Source organism: Candoia aspera, chromosome 11 (assembly GCF_035149785.1).
Source record: "Candoia aspera isolate rCanAsp1 chromosome 11, rCanAsp1.hap2, whole genome shotgun sequence".
Lineage (NCBI taxonomy): Eukaryota > Metazoa > Chordata > Lepidosauria > Squamata > Boidae > Candoia > Candoia aspera.
The window spans coordinates 17,285,711-17,302,509 of NC_086163.1; the positions used below are offsets into that span (position 1 = coordinate 17,285,711).

The window sequence follows — 16,799 nt, forward strand, 5'->3', positions numbered from 1 at the left end:
AATTGATATATTTGCTAAGAAACAACCTCAAAGCAAAAGATCAGGCCCAGGTAACTCCTTACTCTGGTAAGTCTGGAGAAAAACAAGTCTGCTAACAGAAAAACCAGTAGAGAGGGAAGCCAGGCAAACCTCTTAGTTAGGGCTTCCCATAGTCTGAGCTTGGCTACAGGAATGATTCTTGCTCATGTCTTAAGCAGTTGTGTCTTTGTCCTGGCAGAACATAAACATGAAGTCCTTTGGAAGATCTGAAGAATAGGCTGCAGCATCTCTGAAGAAACTGTCCCTTAGATATCCTGTATCCATCCCTCTCTCAGTGCTCAAAAATCACCTGGAAGTTATTGTAGTTTGGTACATTGAGATCCTTGGGCTTCTGGAGCCTGAGCACCTCCCCCCCAATTCTTGCTGTTGCCTTTTAGAGTATGGGTCCCCAGCCACCTTCAATCCATGTTTTGACATACCAGAAAAGGAGTATAGCTGTAAGAGTGAGATATTCTGGTGGCACTGAAGATGTTGCCTAGTCTGGCAATGAAACGTCGGCAAGAAAACAACAGGGCTCAGAGAGCACCAAGGACTCCACATATTCTGGTCTTCCTGTCCTTGCCTACTGTGCCATTGCCTTTTTGCTTGTCTGGATAAAAATAAAGCTGCACTAATGCCTCCTCTAAGCACAGGCTAGGATGAGCGGAAGAATTCTGATGTAATAGATGGAGCTACGCTGCTTCAGGTTACGGGTGGGGGATCTTGTATATGAATGCACTTTTGCAAGGATGATTTGTTGTACACAAAAACTCTCTGCTGGCTTTGAATCTTCCGTTTTGTTCATTTGTTTTTACTTGTAGGGACTCTCCCCTCCCTGCTGGCCTCCAGCTGTTACCCGCATCCCCAATTTGGAACCATTAACAATGCCCTGAGGTTGTATTATAACCTCATTCTGCTGCATGCATAAGGCAGGTTTTGAGGACTTTCCATAATGCAGCCAAGCCTTGAGTTTGGTATACAGATGAGCTAGAATGAGATTATGGAATTCCCAGGAGCCAAAATACTCTGTGCTTCTTTAAACAGCAGATAAAAGTATCAATTTTTGAATGTTACCATTTGAATGTTTTTTTTAAATAATATTCCCTGCAAAGAGGAAATGAGGATATATGTGGTTCATTTCATTTGAAGAGTTTGTTTGGATTTTTCTTCATTCTGGGGCCACTCACACAGATTGGGTACCTAATACAGCACTATCGAATAGTTTGGATTTTAATTAGAAGCACGTCAGTTTGTACAGTGGGCTAACCAGCTTTGCTATAACAGACCTGTTAATATGGTTAAAGGCAGCTTCCCATTACTATAATGATATCCAATCATTACTATAATGATATCCAATCATTACTATAATGATATCCAATTTTGTATACTGCAAAATACGAAGAGTTAATTAAAATGATATGAAAATATGTTGAGTTTAAAAAAATAGAGGGAAGGGAAAGAAAACAAAAATGAAAGAAAAAAAACATTTCTATAGATACATATAAGGAAGGCCTGTGTGAAGATAAACTGTTCAAGAAGTGCCTGAAATATGCAATCATAGGTACTTCTTGAGTTTAATGGGGGAGAAGATTCCATTAGAGAAACAGTGCACTAAGCAATCCAGCTTCTATTAACGTGTCATCCATCATCAAGATGAGAATAATTTCTAATCAGCAGAAAATAGAAAAAAAAATGTGAGATTTCACCAGCCTTTGATGGCAGCTGCTTAGAACAAAGTTTGGTGGGCAATCTAATCAGCCTTCCCTTGTTGAACCAATTAGTAAACTGCACTTGGTTTTCCCCCTCTTGTGCATTGCTTCGGAAAAGTGTTGAAAGCTCTTGGTGTGATGGTAGAAATAAAGGAAGAATCAATGTTTCATGGTAAGCTGATAATGAAAGTTTTCCAATGGAAGCTATATTTAGGAGAGCTGGTGTCCTGTAGGCCTTAAGATGTTGGACTGACATTGGAGAGATCTAGGTTCCAGTCCAATCTTAGATCCAGAAGCTCCTCGGGTGATACGGGACCTGTCATTCTCCCTCAGTTATCATAGGAAGATAATGTAGTGAAAAATGGGAGGAGGTACTGTTATATTCACTGCCTTGAGCACTTGAGTAAAAGGTGGTACATAAATCTGATAAACAGATGACATGTTATGAGATATTTATTTCCACTTTCTTTCTTGCTTGAAGTTATTTCTATGTGGCATAGTAATCTAACTAAGGTTTGTTTTCAAGTGGAACCTGTTTGATTTGTCCAGCTCATTTTTATTTTCTGAAAATACATCTGGCTACATCATAGGTTTGAGGCAGGGATCTACTTTTTTAGCATCCACAGGTTATTGGAAATTATAGCCAAGATCCAAGTTCCCATACTCTGCATATATTTACTGCTCTGTTCAGACATTTTGAAAGTTTTGCAGAATAAAGAATTAAAGGAAAGTTGGCTTAATGAAGGTCTTATACCCAGATGCATCTATATTCCCATGTGTAATGGAAAACCATGATTTATCACTCTGTGAACTAGTCTGCATGAGCTTTGAGTTCTGTATTTCCCTTCTCTGTTTTGAAGAGCAGAATATATATTTCAAAGTTCTCATTTTTGTTTTCACATAAATCACAATTCGTCCCTATGCCTAAACCTGGGGTAATGTTTATATTTTCCTTACCTGAAATCTTTGTCAATGGAGATATTGCCCATGGACTCCTTCATGCAATGCAGGTGCTTTAAGACAGATACCTTCCCTTTCCTATTTATTCTCACTTCTCCCCCTTTTCATCCTATTTGTTCAGAATTTGTGGTAAAAAAATATGAACCCTTTTGTGGTTGATGCATGAATAAATAATAGATAACTGCAGGGTAAACGCATCTGTCCATATATGAATTATTCTTCAGTATTTTCTTTCATGGAAACAGCTGGTGCTACTTGGTTTATAATAAAATAAATATTTTCTTCAAGTACAGGTAGTCATCGGTTAAGGACAGTAGTGGGACTGGAATTTCCATCACTAAGCAACATGGCCACATGAGTGCTCTGCTTAGTGACAGCAGTTCCTGTTGCCGTCGTCAAGCAAATCCCATGCCGTCATCAAGTGTGATGTCACATGGTCTCCATTTCTCCTGCCAGCTTCCCCACTGACTTTGCTTGTTGGAAGCTGGCAGTGAAGGCTACAAATCATGATCACGTGACCGCGGGGCCACTATGATGGCTGGAACTTAGTAAGTCCCCCTCATTCTGCACTGTCATAATTTCGAACAGTTGCGGAATGAGTGGTTGTTAAGCGAGGACCACCTATATAGAATCTGTTCATCCAAAAGGGAAGCTAATCCGTGATCAAGCCAAGAATGTGACTCCATGTTTATTTTGGAAGGGTAACCTTAAATCCAGCATGGTAAGTCCCAATATGGCTGCTGTAAAGATGTAAGGAAATGCACTTTACAGTGGCCTGTAATCCAAACAGCAATATCAGCATAATGGCTTTGATGCATGCCATTTGATGCTTGTTGGACATGAACCATCTTTTGCTTAAGACAGGTCTATTTGAAGTGGTGAATAATTTCTGTTTATAATATTGACTGCTCATTCAGAGCTCCTTGTTCATATTGGAAACCTCAGTGTTTACGTAAAAACTCTGCACTCTCATGAATAGCTCCACCCTTTCATAAATTGCTCCACCCTTTCTCTACCCTTGCTGCCCTTTACGCCTGAAACACTCTCCAACTCTTTAATCCTGACTTCAGAATAAATGGAAGTGTAAACTATGTTTTAACCTTGCCATTCTTTCCCTCCTCCTGCAGCTTTTCCCAGAGTTACAGTTCTGATTCTAAGCTCTTCCAGGGTCTAATGTTCCCAAGGTCCGGAGCTCATCCAAGCTCTTAAGAGGACTGAGAATTTAATGAACTCCAGGGAACCTCATCATAGAAGGAGCTCAAAGTATTGTGTTCGGGACCTTCTTGGTTATTGTTTCTGCAGACACAGTCCAATTGTATGAATCCCCCTGACCTCTTTTCCCAACCACATGGAGTCTGAAGCTTCAGTAGTTGTCATGGGTTGGTTAAGGTCCAGAATCAGCATCAAGCTGGTTTCACATTATGAAATCCACAATGTTGGTAGGCATGCCTACCTTCTTAAAATCTCTTATTTACAAACATGTATTGAAACAAAAGTTATTTCAGTGAGAGTCGAGCCAGCCAGTAATCTCTTTGTGGCGCTGTCCAAAGTGCTAATGGTTGGTTGATGGTTGTGACCTGGATTTTGCTTATTACTACAGTACTCTTAGAGAGTGTTCAGAGTAGAAGACAATTTTCTTTAGGTCCCTTAGCCAGATAAGAAAAGCGTCCATGAAGTACCATGTACACCAATGGTCCCATAAAACTCACCAGCTCCTTCTCATCACTCCCCCAAAAGGTGAACACACAGAAGCCCACTATTGTTCCTAATACAGCAAGACCTATAAGCTTATGGTGCCAGATGTCCAAATCCAAGGTGCTTTCAAAAATACATATTTTTTACAGATCACTGGTGACCTTTAAATATAAATTGCTGAAAACCAATAAAATAAACCTCCTGTATCATCATTTTGTCCTAAGATTTTTTAAGCTATCAGCAAGAAATTATCTGATGTATAAGCTAGCCTTTAGGGAGCAGGATTTTTATTTCCAGAGTTGTAAGCATAACAAAACTTTTTCTTTCTGTCTTTTTTCTTTCTCAGTTCTGTCGGGTTGGCAAAAGCAGCTCTAGAAGCAATTAACGGATTCAACCTCTTTGGCAATCAGGTACTAGGAATATTTAAGTATTTGTTCATTCTTCATTTTTAATTAACTGCTTGTTCCATAGTAAATTGCTTTCACTGTACATCAAAGGACATCTGATATCTGTATGATAAAACATTTCCAGTCTCAAGTTTTCTTATTATTTTCCCCCAGTTATTATTTTCTCAGTTAACAGATATAGTACTATCCCATATTTTCTTCTGGTCATTTTGATCGATGTTGAATTAGGCCAGCTGGTTTTACAGATATTTTCCTGGCCTTTTTTTTCTCTTCAGTCTCTTGTACATGGTACCATCAGTTGTTTTTATCAGCCTTGTTACGAGTCCCCATCTACCTTTCTCTCTGATAATTGAATACAACAACTTGCCCAGCTCCTCTTTTTTTTTTCTTATGTCCACAATTTTTCTTTCATTTTCACAAAATGTGGTCTAGTTCTGTCTTGCTCTCCGATGATGATGATGATGATAGTGATTGATGATGATCTGCCTTCTCTAGGAGTTCAGGGTGGTGTACATAGCACTTTCTTTTTCAAAATTATCAGAAGAACAGCTCTGTGAGATAAACTGGGGTATGAGATAGCGATTGCCTCAAAGCCACTCAGTGAACGCCCATGGCTGACGGTGAACTTAACCTGGTTCTCCCTGAACCCAGTCTAATACCTTCATCACAACATTATATTGCCTCTTTTACAAAGAAGCTTTTACTTATATGGACTTGACGTTTCATTGGTGAGCAGTCTTTTTACAGGAGGACCATTTTCAAGCAGAGGATGGAAAACTGATCAAGTTCTGCTGCCCTACCACAGGAATAGGCTATATGGATTTTCCAGATTTTTTTTTATTTTGCCACAAATCTCATAATCCCTGAGAACAGGCCATGCTACCCAGGATTTGTGGAGCATATTGTAGTCCTTGCTCTCTCTGCACCACTAGTCTTAAATGGAGCTGGATAAGAACATAATTCATAAAGCACAAAACTAAGTACAATAAGACAAAGCTTAATCTAAGGGCTTTTTGAACAGCCATACATGGTTTTTTCAGCTAAACTAACAAAGGATCTGGGTCCAATGAATCTCTTTTAGTAATCTCCAAAATGTAGGTGCAGCTATAGGTATGGCTCTCTTCCTAATGGCTACTTCAACAGGACAAAGGGTAAACAGCTAGCAGGTACAAAGCAACTTTTCATCTGAAATTTAAGTCTTCATCTGGAGGATTTGGAAGATGGACATTTTGCAAATGACCTCTGTTGACCTTGAAATATCAAAGAGCAGCTTGCTGGCTTTCTGAATACTTCCTGTGAATGTAGAGCTGCCTTGCATTAAAATACTGAGTTGGGGAAACAGTGACTTAGCCCCTCCATTGCATCAAGTTTCTGTGTAATGCTTTGGACAAGATCTTTATGCAGATTTGTGGCTATGAGAGAATGTCTTGAATATATTCATTGAAGGAAGAGCCCTTAGAGCAGGATTAGGCAACTCTCTTTTTTCCCCAGATTGCATTCAGTCCAGGCAAAGAGTGGGGAAGCAGTTGGAGGTGAAAATAGGTGGGGTCATACCTTCTCTCTTTCTGAGCATCCATCTCTTTTATTCTATCCTCTCTCTTCTCTTCTTTCACCACCATCCCCTCCCCCAGTTGCTTGCCAGCAGGCTGCCAGGAATAAATCACTTTGCCGGAAGTTGGAACCAAGAGAGCTTTGAAATGTGGCTGTGGGTGGCGTGCAGTCCTGAGAGCACAAGCTTCCTTTATAACAAGTCAGATAAGCTTCTTACCTGTAGACAAAGCAAACACTGTGAAGCCCACATCACAATGTCTTAAACCTCATTGTCTTTTACCTATTGAAAGAAAGAGTGGAAGATGCTAATATAGGAAGATGGGAGGCAGACCAAGAGAAAACCATGCTGGGTCAGGATAGGAAACAGGGACATAAGTGATTATCCCATGTAGACCCCAGAGTTAAAGGATGAAAAGAGAACTTCTGGTTTGGAAAGACCACAGGGCCTGGAAATTTCGTTAACTGGTGTCCAGTTATTTGAAGCTTGCTCTAAAATCTGTCAGTCAGAAGCCCAGTGTTGTTGTGGAAGAAAGATTATACTGCTCTGTAAGAGGCAGAGGCTTTTGGTGGAAGCCTGGTATGACAGTGACAGCTCAACTGGTAATTTGATACCAATGTTAACCTTGCTTGTCATGCCTTACATCCATTTTCTTCTCCTCTATGATTTTAACTGAGGCATTTTCCTAGTTGGAGCCAAATAGACACATTCAGGGGTGGGATGGAGTTTTTTAATGGTATGAAATCAGCTTTGCAGATGTGCCTCTTGATTTTCAAGTGTCTATGTACACAAGGAGAATTTAGTTTCCCGTAGGAGTCAATATATTTTCTGTTTTCTTGATCTATTTTAAACTAAGCCAGCTTTTTCAGTGCTACTTCTCCCAGTGCTCCTAGATGCTCCTGGAATGTGCTTAGTGTTGTCTTGGCAACTGATGCGGGCTACCAGCCCAGGACAATTTTTCCAATTTTTGTGGTTGCTCCAGCAACTGACCTGGGGGAGATTTGTAGGGTTGAGGCATTCAGCTGGAGCTCACCAAGCATTTCCCCAGTTGTAACCTTCTTCAGGCTAACACAAATAAATGCTCTATTGAACATTGTAAATTCCATGTTTCTCTTTTATGCTAACATACTTATTAAGCTAACCTGCACTCATCATTTCCTTTAATACTAGTGCTTGGGTTGGGAAAGCTAATCAAAAATGTACCGAAGTGAGGTTCCTGAGAAATAGGGAGGTACAGTTGAGGTTTGTAGGCCCATGGGATGTAGAATGTCTGCATCCGAAGATCAGGAGATCTTCTAGAGATCTGGAAGGAAATAACATCCTCTTTACCTATTTATGGGAATTCATTGCATATGAACAGGCCCATGGGGATCCTAACTTTTGTCCATGTGTTTAGAGTTATATTTAGGTCTGGATTAATTGGTCGATATTCTCCTTCTGTATTACAAATTCTCTTTACCACAAAGCGAATTACTGCAAAGTGCATAATTAGATATGCAGCATAGTTTTCTTCATATCTCCATTGATCATACACTTGAAAGTATATAATTGAATAAAAACATCTTTGAGAGCAATTTGCTTGTGCTAAGGAGCAGGATAGCTTAATTGCACATCTTAAAAAACAGTCTGAGGTTGTTAACCTATGCTTGGCTTTGAAAACTGCATTATGTTGTTTTTTGTTTTTGTTTTGAGTGCACAAGATATCACATAGGTTTCAGTAATTAGGACCCGTGAGTCTCTTTGGCAGATGGAAGACTAACTATTAGCATTTGCCAAAAAAAATACATAACTATCAGTTTTTAGGGATAATCAGGACTGCTAAACCTACAGTAAGATTGTCAGGAAACACACAGGATAATAGTACAATAATAATCTAATACAATAATAAAGTTGCATAGACCTGGATGAGCCTCTGAAGGGAAAAAAGTTCAAGTAGCCTTCAAGGAATAGTTGAGAATAGGTTATATGCGACAACTGCTATTTGCAACCCTCCTTTATTTTTCCACCACTACTTTCATCTATTTTTCTTGCCACATAGTCTATTAATGAGAGAGAGAGATGGGATTGGTAATACAGAGAGTCCTCAAGTTGTAAGGTCCCCAAATTTCATAAGCAAAACTCAATAAGTCTTCAGCCCTTAGGAACTTGCACTCCCTCCCAAGAAATAAAAGAAAAGCAAGTGTGAAATGGGTGTAGCAAGTGATAAGCCAACTCCGATTGACAGTGTCTCTGAAGCTCTGATACTTGCCCTTGTTCTCTTGTGACAGCAATTAAGTCTGTGGGCTGTTTTTTTCACAATGTTCCCTGTATAGTGTAAGTCCTATGAGAAGTGAAAAGGTGTCCTTAAGTCACCATGTTCTGATCATGGGCACTGCTATTTTTGCTGCTGCTGATAGATCAACTCTACAGAGCAGATTAAAGTAGGAGCCTAAGTAGGTTACATCAGTGACCACCTGAGACCTGGAAGAATCCTTGATTTAAAGTTTGGTAATAATTTGGAGTGAGACTCAAGGGAATCACCCCTCAGAATGTTTTGCTGGAACAGTCAAATATGTTCAGTACTTCTGGCTTGGAAAGTTCTCCTCTGCCAACTGATAAGAAGCCCTATTGATTGGTGTGTTGGGTATCATCACGGAAGATTTCCTCATACTCTTGCTTAACATATAGTGATAAGTTAATGTCACATCCACCGTCCTGTGGCCAAATCTATATTTGATCAGATCGTTTTTGTTCATCAAATTATTGACTGCATAATTATACCTCCTGCAAAGCAGATTAAAGCTTTAATTGAGTAGTGGTTGTAAATAATTCTGGAGAAGTAAGTTTTGGAAATCTCACACATCCCCTCCCCGTCTACTAACTAGTTTTCAAATGCCTACTGTATCCTTTAATATTAATGAAATAGAGTTGTATACATTTGTCTTGGAAATGTCACCATCTGTCTGAAATTACCAGGTTATGATTGCCACTGGTAATCTTAATATCCAGACAATTTATACACTTGGCCAGCAATGGCTATTCCAGTTATTGCTATGCATATCCTGTATATCTTTAATTTTCCATTCCATTTATAGGGTTGTTCGTGGTCGGTCATCTTCGTAGACCTTGATGCTCATAATCGGAACAGGCAAACCCTTTGCTCATTGCTTCCTCGTGAATCACGCTCTCATGTAAGCAAAATGTTAAGTACGTTAACCTAGAGGGAATTAATTTGGATGTTGTCATTTAGCTTTATCGGTGTTTTACTATCCTTTTTTAATAAGATTGCTGTTAGAAGTAAAGTCAGGGTCTTTTTCAGAAAGAACTGTGGAAGAGAGATCTTTCTTACGGCAGAGTCATCTTTCATAGGTATTATAAGAGGGAAAATAATCAAGTGATAGTGGAGAACAATTTTCTGACCATGGTAATTTGTTATTAAGGAGTAAATATGTGGATCAGTCTGACTTCCAGAATTCCTGATGCATTTGCAGTATAACTTTAGAATTGAACATCTTACCATCAATGTCTCTAAACAGTACGTGCAAAAGATACATTTCTCCATTTATTTCTCTTCCTTGTGTGTTCAATTTCTATTTCAGTTTTTAAAATCTGGGAACTCTTCTAGGATAGGAATATGTAATTAGTTATTTGGGGGGCTAATAGCTATACTTGGGTTTTGGGATGATATTTTGTAATGGGATAAGGCCTGCTGAGAGCCGTTTCAGCATTAGGTATTGCTCATTAGCATAACAATGCATTCCATTTCATTGTCTTAAAATTGGCAGTCTTGGCACGCTGCTTTTGACAATTCCAACAAACTATTCTCACTGCTGCCTCAAGGAAAAATATTTCATTTTCAGCTCCTAGATGCCACAAATATATACGTGTATTTTCTTCAAGATATAAGTTTAAAGATTGGGAACGTTCTCATATGGATCAGAATCTGATTCTTTTAATCTTGCTGTTCCTTTAATTTTATTATGCCCATAAATGTTTTTATTGACCTACAAGGGAATGAACTTTATCTTTTCCGGGGATTTGAGCAGTCATTTAGCTTATAAGCTCACTCAATTTTTGCAGTATGTAATGTAAATATCACCATACTGTTCCCTTTTGGAGTAACCAACATTATGCAAAGCACAAAAAAGTGTAAATAATGAGCAAAAGAAATTAAAAGCAAGAGATAAGAGAAAGGGAAAGCTAAAGCTGTGTTTACTAATTATGTAATCAGTTTTTGTTTGCAAACCTGCACAGCAAAATTTTCCTTAGGGAGTTTGCTCACAATATAAAACAAACAAACAAACAAACCCTGATTGTATATTCAGAAAACCTCTCCACCCTGCCAGTACCTGACTGAGCACTGCTTTTTTATTATAACGTTTTAGTATTTTATAGCTCCGTCATGCAAAGCGTATCACAAAAAGTGTAAATAGTGAGCAAAATAAATTGAAAGCCCTGTGGAGTACTCTGCCCCCAGAGGCGAGGCAGGCCCCACTCTCCCAGCCTTCCGGAAGGGGGTGAAACCTGGCTCTGCCATCTCGCGTGGGGCAGGAGGAGGGGTAAGCAATCCGGGGGTGGTTGGTGCCTTGAAGAGGCCCCTGTGAATTATGTGTATTTAAATTAAGAATTTTTGATACCGCCATCTTGGATTTTATATTTTTATGAATGCTTTTTTTTTTTTGCATTTTAATCTGTAGCCATTTTAGCTTTATTGTAAACCGCCCAGAGTCGCTCTTTGGGTGAGATGGGCGGTGACGAAATTCGAAATATAAATAAACAAATAAATAATAACTATACTCACTGTCCATTAAATTGTGAGTATTCATCCATTATTTAGACAAACTTTTTTTTTCCTGCTCTAGAACACTGATGCTGCTCTCCTCCCTTGTATCAGCTACCCTGCATTTGCTGTGGACGATGAAGCTTTGTACAGTCAAACAGTTGATAAGATAGTTAGAAAACTGAAAGGCAAATACGGATTTAAGCGTTTTTTGAGAGATGGTTATAGAACTGCATTGGAAGACAAAAACCGACAGTACTATAAACCAGCAGAAATTAAGGTAATGACCTTGTTCCTGTGAAATGGGAAGGAATTAATGTGTGTTCATAAATATTAGATGTATAATTTTGTTCTTTTTTTGTTGACGTGTGTTTGTTACAATGACTAGGCAAAGAAGTTCCAGGTTTGCCCACTTTGAGTAATTTTTACATTGCTAATTAGCTTGATTCTGGATGTCAGATTCTAATTACTTGCGTTTTACTGACATCGCTGTTCATTCCTGAGTGCAGATTTTAACAATGCTTTTGATATCATCTATTTTTATGCTACTAGAGACAGACAACAGCACTTTTGTAACTGCATTAACAAAAAAAGATTAGTGTTGAGTTACTGTTGATAGAAGCATTAATGTCCCTCACGTATCCATTGTCCTGAATTTCCTGGAAGGAAGACATAGGATGGAGATAACCTTTCAGACACTAGGATACCATTGATCCATAAGAGTTCTGTTAGCAACAAGAGGCTGGATAGACAGTGGCTAGATTCAAGTCACAGCTATTTTATATATGCACGAGTGATAGTATGTAGTCCTTTATCTCATTTTCAATCTTTCATAAGATAAAGGGATGAGGAGTGTATCATCTGTATTCTCCCCATGTTCTTACTGTGCTGAAGAATTACCTGAGCCATGTACCCTATTTTGAAATGTAATCTACCTGTAAAAGCGGGGGGGGGGGGGGGAAGCAAGACATTAGGCAGGACAGGTAGTGCAGAATACATTGCATCCCTTAGAATCAGCTTCAAGTTAAACATGACTTTGCTCAATCAAATCTATGGGGAAAAGCTGAGTTTTAGGTGTTCTTCTAGTGTGCTTTACAGATAGTCCTAGCTTAATGGCCACAATTTGGACTGGGATTTTGGTTGCTAAGTGAAGTGGTCATTAAGTGAATCTGACCTGATTTTACGACCTTTTCCGTGATTGCGTTAAGGGAATCACAGAGGGTGTTAAGCGAATCACATGGTTGTTAAATGAATCATGTGGTTCCCCATTGATTTTGCTTGCCAGAAGCCAGCTGGAAAGATTGAAAATGGTGCTCATGTGACCACATGACACTGTGACAATCATAAATGTGAACTGGTTGCCAAGCGCCCAAATTGTGATCATGTGACCACAGGGATGCAGCGATGGTTGTAAGTGTGAGGACCAGTTGTAAGTCGTTTTTTCTAGCACCATTGTAAGTCCAAACCGTCACTAAACAAAAGGTTGTTAAGTGGGGACTACTTGTAGGTGTTCTTCTCCATTTTCTTCTGACATTGCTGCATGTTTTTATAGAACCCAAAGAAAACATTCATTGCTTCGCTGTATAAAGTGGAGTGGGAAGAAGCCAGCACATCATACAAGCCATTAGCATCGGCACTTCCTTGCAATCCATTTTAGTGAAGGAGACATGACTTGTAGTCTGGATGTGCAGTGCTGAGCGCATTGCATCAGCACTTTTCTTCCTGATTGATTTGTTTAAAGGTGAATGTGCTTGCATTCCAAGCTCAGTCTATCGTTTCTTCACTATCACAAACAGTCACATTCTTTATCATTTTATTTAATTTCACAGCTGACTACAGACTGGAGTGTATTAATAATAAAATTTTGATACGGTACTGAATATTAATGCTTTCCATTAAAAGCTGTCTGAATGAAGTTCCCATTTTTCCTTCACTTTTCTTTTCATAATATTTTTAATTTAAATGAAATTTCTTTACGGAGAAGGATGATGTGATATATCTTATGCATAAAATTGCAGTACTGCATTTTGGAAGGGCTGCAATTTTTTATGCAGCCAGATGAAATGTCTTTTTTCTCTCTTGTCATGTTAGTTGTTGTACTTAAAAAGAATAATTTGTTTTCATGTGTATCTTTCATTTCTTTGAACTTGTAATAGAATGCTTGAATAAGTTTCTGTAAATAAAATTGCAGCATGCCTTTTACATTTTTCTCTTTTTAAAAAAACTTTCAGCTCTTTGATGGCATTGAATGCGAATTTCCTATCTTTTTTATTTTTATGATGATTGATGGTAAGTATGATTTTGTGTTCTTACTGTGTCAGGATGAGTGTTGGAATGCGCAATACAACTCGGCAGGGGTGGGTGGATGGGTGGATGGGTGTGTGTATGCAAACCAAGAGGGAAGATTGTAAGTGCTTATGCTAGAATTTTTAGTAATAATTCTGTACCTAAGTACCAATCAAAGCGGATATCTGTTGCTCAGGGTTGAACTGTGGAGTCCTTGGTGCTCTCTGAGCCTTGTTGTTTTCTTGCAGACGTTTCATTGCCAGACTAGGCAACATCTTCAGTGCCTGAAGGGAGTGGGTTTGCTCTCTGTTTCAACTGGGAAACTGAGCATCCTAGACCAAGCCAAATCCAAAAATGTTAGGGAATTCCTGGAAGCTTGGCATTCAGACAAGTCAGCCATCAGGCGCGTAGAGGTAAACAACATTTACATACCATTCAAAAGAGACAGTAGAAAAGCTAAAAGTCCAGAACACCTCCTAACCAGCAATCAACACCCAGATATGCAAAGATTAACACCAGATGAACCATCAAACAGCACAATACACCCTAATCAAGGAACTATTAACTCAGTCAATCAACCAAGCAGCAAACAACAGCCTAATCAAGGAACTACCAAGGAGAGAACAACACCCCCACCAACACTGGCAAGGCAAGCCACTGTATATAAACGGAGAGCAAGGCCGTCTCCCTGTTCCCACTGAAGATGTTGCCTAGTCTGGCAATGAAACGTCTGCAAGGAAACACCAAGGACTCCACTCTGTGCCTAAGTAAAATGAATTCCAGTATTTAAGTAATAAACTGATTTTCTGTTATAAGCTTTATTTTTCACTGTGTTTGATTGCACACAGCTTATTTATTTATTTACAATTAAGAGTAAGAAGCTAGTTTTTTTTTATGGTTTGGAAATTCTCAAAGGTTTTGGGAGATGTCTAGCGCAGAAACAGTGCCCTGTTTCCTACAAGAGCCCCTCCATCTCTTGCAACCAACACAACTGAAAATAATTGGAACACCTCTCCCATCATTCCCAGCCAGGTCAATGAAATCGCAGAAGGTTGGTTTAGGTAGATCTTTCCATGTGATCTAGTATAATGCTGTTTACAGACCTGCTATCCTGATTCGGATTTTCAGAGATAGGCCTAAAGTCACAGCAGAGTAAATGACTTTCACTGAAACCTCTTGTAGCTTCAAGCGGGGGGGGGGACATTTCCGTCCCCCCCCCCGCTTCTTGACCTTTGTCTTCAAGAAAATACAGAACTTGAAATCCACAAAGTTTCCAGCCAAAAGAAAAAGAAAAAAAGAAAAATCCTCCTGGAAAGAGGAAATGGAACAGCTGGCAAGTGTGAATTATAGACAAATGTCACTAAAAGAAAATTCTGTATGGATCAAAGCCTAACTGTCAGGAAGTTAGGCTTTGATGACAAAAACTGCAGGACGTCCATCTGGTATTTCATAACCCCCTACCTATTCGGGAAATTATTTTCAACTAAGGAAGTAGTCGGTATTGAAGTATAATCCATGAAAAATTATATGTATGCCCATGTATGATGGTGAGAGAGAATGTGTAATAGGGAAGTACCTTGTGAGCCATCCCTCTCCCCACCCATTCCATCTTCCACCTTTCTTATATGGAATTTCTTGCTCTCTGATCTTTGATGGCAGCAAACCACTGTTTGTGGTTCTCTGTACATTGCCAAGTGAGGAGTGGCAGGATTGAGCTCTGGTCTGTGTCAGCCCGATCCAAGTGCAAAATGTAGGCTGTATTGACATACAATCATCAGCCACATTTTAGCATTATATATATGTGCCTGGGGCTTGTGCGCTACCCATCCCATGCTCTCTTCCTACAGCTGTGAAAACAAGATGGGAAGCATTTCCTTTTGAAATTGAAATTTGTTTGTTGTATCCGAGCCCAGACTAAGTGGTTAGTGTGAATAAGCCAACCTAATAGATGATTAAATGATCCTGGCTTGCTTAGACCAGCACTAGTCAACACCATGGTTTTCATCTCCATCGTGCGAATAGTTGAAAATGGAAACAAATGCTTTTAATTTTCTGGCGGCAGTGCCAGAGGGGGAGAGCTGCGTACCTTTATTACATGATGGGCAATATAAATGAAATGGCAAACTGATTTGTAGGGAAGCAGAAGCTGTCCAGTGCTGATTCACATCTCTGTTGTTTACTGTAGCCCTGAAAATAAAGGCTCTTTATATTTGACAGTGGCTCACTGAAATGACAATGGGCCTTTTCATTCGCCCTGAGTGAGCTAGAGAGGGACCAGTCTTGCTAATAAAGTGTTATTGGATTGCTTTTAGGGCTCTTCCGAGGTAACACCGAGCAAGTCAAAGAATACCAGCGGCTTCTGGATCCTTTACTACAACAGTCGGCAGAAGGTATTCTTGATGGAGGTCACTGGAGCGGGAGTCCTAAAGCGTGATTCAAATCAACGTTAGCAAATGCCAATCCACTACTAGGGAAAAGACTTAAGTACTTGGAAGAACTCAGCTTCAGGCTAAATATGATGTAAAATTTAATTAATTTCTCCTCTCAAATGTGGCTCGGCAGAAAATGAAGTTCATTGTCTGGTGAATGAAAGGTCAATTAGTTAAATACGCAGTTGGCTGAAGAGCCATTCAGCACCTCTTCTCTTGTTACGTACAACCACATTGTGCGTGAGATCAAACCATCCAAAGGAGAAGATATTGTAGAATGGGTAAATTGAGTAATCCTCATGTGAAGCAGATCCATAGTATCTGGTCATGGCAAAGAAAGTAACATTGCTCTACAAACTGTCCCCTAGAACAGTTGGCCACGGGGACTGATCAGATGGGCGGTAATTTTGGGCTTAATTGTGCCACTTCACAGGTCTTGCAAGATGCAGACTCTAAGTAGGGAAGGAGCCTTGGGGATACCTCTTTATTCATCTTTCTCAAGGTGAATTTCTGATTCTGAAAAGAGCTCTGAGTTAATTTTAAAAGAATTCCATTTCAATTATGTTTATGATCTCATTGCCTTTTCCCCATATCAGTGCAATAAATGTATTCCATTTGAAAATACTACGAAGGAAAAGCCCTGAGATGTTGAATATCTCTTATAGAAATGAACCTTTTGTTCTTAATTTGCAGACTCCATTCATTGTTTGCCTTATGCTTTTTATTAGCTGAATCTGGCTAATTAAAACAACCACAGTGAATTGTTTTAGCACTTACTCTCTTTTCCACCTTTTAAAACAATTTTAGAAAGTTAGTAAGATACTTTTCTTTACAATATTTCATGGTAGCTTATCTTTCCCATTTTAAATCCATGCAAGTGTCCCACTGCATTATGGAATATTAACAATTGTTTAAAAATTGCTTTAAATCCCAGATTATGCCATTTGCATGAAATAATATATAATTTAATTAAATGTGCATACACTA

At 39.1% G+C, this 16,799-nt stretch overlaps 1 protein-coding gene across 3 annotated transcripts in view; it reads left to right on the plus strand.

The window, feature by feature from the left end:
- Positions 1–16,799, plus strand: part of PHKB (phosphorylase kinase regulatory subunit beta) — a 100,495-nt gene that overhangs the window by 38,436 nt on the left and 45,260 nt on the right. For all 3 annotated transcript variants that reach the window (XM_063312900.1, XM_063312899.1, XM_063312901.1), the window contains 5 exons: positions 4,729–4,792; positions 9,413–9,508; positions 11,180–11,377; positions 13,329–13,386; positions 15,696–15,773. In XM_063312900.1, the coding sequence (XP_063168970.1) occupies positions 4,729–4,792; positions 9,413–9,508; positions 11,180–11,377; positions 13,329–13,386; positions 15,696–15,773 (494 nt within the window). The remainder of the gene's footprint in view (positions 1–4,728; positions 4,793–9,412; positions 9,509–11,179; positions 11,378–13,328; positions 13,387–15,695; positions 15,774–16,799) is intronic.